Raw genomic sequence first — 4,029 nt, forward strand, 5'->3', positions numbered from 1 at the left:
TGAGGGAGGGAGGTATCTATCGAAACTACTTATAATTCATGAACTAAGGAGATGGTAAGTTTTTATGAATACTAAAATGTTGATTATATTATAATCTATACTCTATAGATACACTAACATGTTATTTTAAGCTAAATTTGATTTATTACATTGCAGTTTAATTACATTTAATGTAATAAATAAGTACAAATGGTATAATATATAAGACACATAATTTATTGTATCTAACCATTAATATTTATTTTAATAATTCCAAAAATCTTTTTTTTTTAGCTAAGATTTATTTACACATAAAACACTTGTTAATATTTAAATATTACTTTAATATATTTATCACATTTTGTAGTTAAGAATTAAATTATTATTCAGTAATTGGATTTAATTTTAACCAAACTTTTTCGTTCTTCGGAACCACTAACAAAGATAATTTACTAAACTGTATAGGAATCTCGGTCTTTTCACATGGTTCCACTTCAAATTTTGATAAAATTTTTACTAAAGCTAATTTCATTTCCATCTCAGCAAAACGTTTTCCTATATATAAAAATAATTCATATTAATAAAAAATAAAATAAATTTAATTTTTGATTAGTAACTCGACAATAAATAGTAAATTTCTTTATACAAACTAATATAATAATACTTACCGATACAAATCCTGGGCCCATCACCAAATGGAATATAAACACCGTTAGGTCGTTTTGCCTTTTCTTCGGCAGAAAATCTTTCAGGATTGAATACTTCAGGATCAGTATAATATTTAGGATCAAAATGCAATGAAAAGATTGGAATTATAACTTTCTGTCCCTTTTTAATTGTTAATGAATCGTTTGGCAGATGATAGGTTTTTGTAGCTACTCTGAACAGAGCAAAAATTACAGGATATTTTCTAAGTGTTTCTGAAAACATTAAGTAATTTTCAGTATTTTTATAGTAATTTAATATCGATGACCAATGGTCACTTAATATTTTAACTTCAAAAATAATTGAATGATACCAATGACAAAACAAAAAAACTATTAGCCAACATTAAATAGAAATAATTTTATTTTCAAAATAACAATTACTACTGTCACTTAAACTAAATTGGCCAATCATGTATCTGATTAGTACTTTAAAATTAAAAAGTAAAAGTATTTTTAAATTCATAAGTTGTGATGAATTGATAATTTTTTGCACAAAGTCGAATTTATTTTTCAACTAGTTTTATACTATTAGTTTTGATAATTAGTGAAAAGTAGGAAAATGGATAGGTAAAATTCTGCTGTATAGTAATTTTATTTTTAAAATGCACCAAACAAACAAAATTAATATTATCAAAAATAAGAATTTCATAAAAATTTCCATTTATTCTTAATTTTTTTCTTTGTTTTTCCCATTATCAAAAAAAGTATTTAGAATTTTTCACTTTTGACCCTCTAAAGTATCAACTAAATAAAAATTTCTATCAAATATCACAACTAATTTTTAAAACAAAAGCAGTTTTACTGTCTTAAAAGGTGACAACAAACAGAAAAAAATAAAATATACACCAGTGTAAAATTGATACATTTATTGCTCCGCTCAGAATCAAAATCTAAAATGATTTGTGTGTTTGCCTTAAATATAACTTATATTTTAAAGTCTTAACAATGTTGGGCAAATAATTATGACATGGGTGTTTTCTAATAATTAAAGCATGAACGCAGAAAAGCATAGTTTGTTAATAACCATTTTATTTTATTTGTAATATTGATATGATTGTCAACTAATATACCTAGTAAAATAAAATAATGGATTAATTAAATATTTCATTCTTACTATTATTTAATACTAAGAATGTGATTAATTACAAAATTAATTTAACTATTATGATTTACAAAAAATTAAAATATCGAAAAACATCTAATATTACGCCACACCCCTAAGTGGTAAAACATTGACAAATACTGTTAGTTGTTTCAATGAAAATGTATGAAAAAATGTTTTATAGGTATTCTATATAACTTTTTCCGAAGTGATGATCAAACATTTTTTATTTTTGGTAAATTATAATAATTTAATTAATTATACATTTAATTATCCGCATATTATAATATTAAACCATTATTTTATTTTATTTTATTATACTAGTTCAAGTTGACAGTAATATATATTATCATCAATATTAGTAATATTATTAAACATTTATTGGGTAAATACCTGCTATAACCATATCTAGATAATTGAGTTTAATCAAAAATTCATTATCAATTACTCCATTGAATTTAATTTTTGTTAATTTTATCTCTTCTCGTACTCGGTCTTGAATATTTTTTTTCAGTGCAAGTTCATGTAAACAATAAGAAAGAGTCGTTGATGTAGTTTCAAATCCAGCAGCAAAAAATCCAAATGCATTTGATAATATTTGAGATCCCGTTAATCTTACTAAAAAAATAAATAAATATCACGATACAGCAGTTAAATTATAGACATTGTTATTTTAAATGAATTCGCTTACCATCTTTAGATATATTTTCATTAACAACTAAGTCTTGATGCGCTTGAATTAAGGCATGAACTATATCATTCCTTACTATACTATTTTTTTCTCTGTATGCAATCGTTTCTTTAAATATTGATCCGAAATGCACAGTTGTCTTATGTGGAAATATAGGAATCTTTAAAATTTTCAGAATAGCCGGTGATATCATTACACATATTTCTCTCACAAAATATGACAGAGATGGTTTGAATATTATTTTTCCATATCTACGAAATAAAGAAGTATCATCCTTTGCTACATTTAGGTTTAGTCCAAAAGAACAATTGCCAATAACATCAATTGAATACTGTGCCAAAATGTCTCGTATATCAATTTCTTTGGAATTTTTCTTTAACTCAGAACGTATATTAACTATCATCGCATTGCCACACTCTTCGATTTGACTATACATCTGTTTAAGTTTTCCAGATGTGAACGCGGGACTCAATTTACTTCTGAGTTTTTTCCATCGAGGGTTTTCCATAAAAAACAGTGTTTCTGACAATGGTTCATTTGAATAATCCAAGTAAATACCACGGTCGGTAAAATACGAAAAATCCTTTATCATTATATTGTTGATAATATCAGGATCGCGGATCAATAAGTATGGAGTGCGCATTTGAAACATACCTCCATATTTGTGTCCAGCTAGTTCATGATAAATTTTCTTGTACAGATCTATTGGATGCTCTATGCCCAGAGCTACATGCAAGTAGTTTCCAAACAAAGGAATTGGACGTATATAATGTATGTTAAGTTTTTTCCATACATTATTTGTTGAAGTACAATAATAATAAACAATCGAAAACAATACTGTAACAATTATGATCAAGTCAACCCAAAAGTTAGCAAAGTTAAATATCGTTGACATTTTTCTATTTTGATTGGTATATGAAGGGAAATAATAACAAATGATTATTATTCAATCTTGTATACATCTTATATAACCTTATAACAAATACTTAAAACTCATATTTTAAGGTCATCAATCATCATTATCTATACAGTATTCTAAAGTGAATAATTACATATTTACTAAGTATTGTACACAAGTACCATAGTAGTTTTTATTTTTTTAAGTTCTTTATTAAAATTACCGTGTATGATAAGTACTGATTGCAAACTGCACTTGACAATAGGAATTAACTTAAATTATACATCATTTTAATTTCTACCACTTACTTGTACTTAACTTAGGTTTATATATTTACGTATATAATTAAACCATTGTTTTTAAGTAAAATAAGATATCGTCTTCGTAAAATACTAAATTTTAAAGTGATAATATAAAATATTAATGTAATAAAAAAATAAAATAAAATTATAATACCTACTTATAGAGTACATTATAAAGACCATTTAATTTTAATGATCTAGGCTGTTGAATAAATATCATAATAAATTTACAATAATTAATAATATCAATTTTTATTTCATGCACAAATAAGAATGAATTAATAATGTATGTAATAAGTTGACATTTTATTATTAATTTATTACTTATATATTGGTACATTGATTATAAC

The 4,029-nt window shown here is 24.4% G+C and overlaps 1 protein-coding gene across 1 annotated transcript; it reads right to left on the reverse strand.

The window, feature by feature from the left end:
- Window positions 1-314: 314 nt before the first annotated feature.
- Window positions 315-3,410, reverse strand: LOC112593048 (probable cytochrome P450 6a13). Its single transcript, XM_025337281.1, has 4 exons — window positions 2,480-3,410; window positions 2,182-2,406; window positions 648-899; window positions 315-534 (listed from the first exon to the last, which is right to left on the reverse strand). The coding sequence occupies exons 1-4, from the start codon at window positions 3,372-3,374 to the stop codon at window positions 362-364; spliced, it is 1,545 nt and encodes a 514-aa protein (XP_025193066.1). The 5' UTR covers window positions 3,375-3,410; the 3' UTR covers window positions 315-361.
- Between the last annotated feature and the right edge of the window lie 619 nt (window positions 3,411-4,029).

This window comes from Melanaphis sacchari, unplaced genomic scaffold (assembly GCF_002803265.2).
Source record: "Melanaphis sacchari strain LSU unplaced genomic scaffold, SCAv2.0 Contig1_pilon_pilon, whole genome shotgun sequence".
NCBI lineage: Eukaryota > Metazoa > Arthropoda > Insecta > Hemiptera > Aphididae > Melanaphis > Melanaphis sacchari.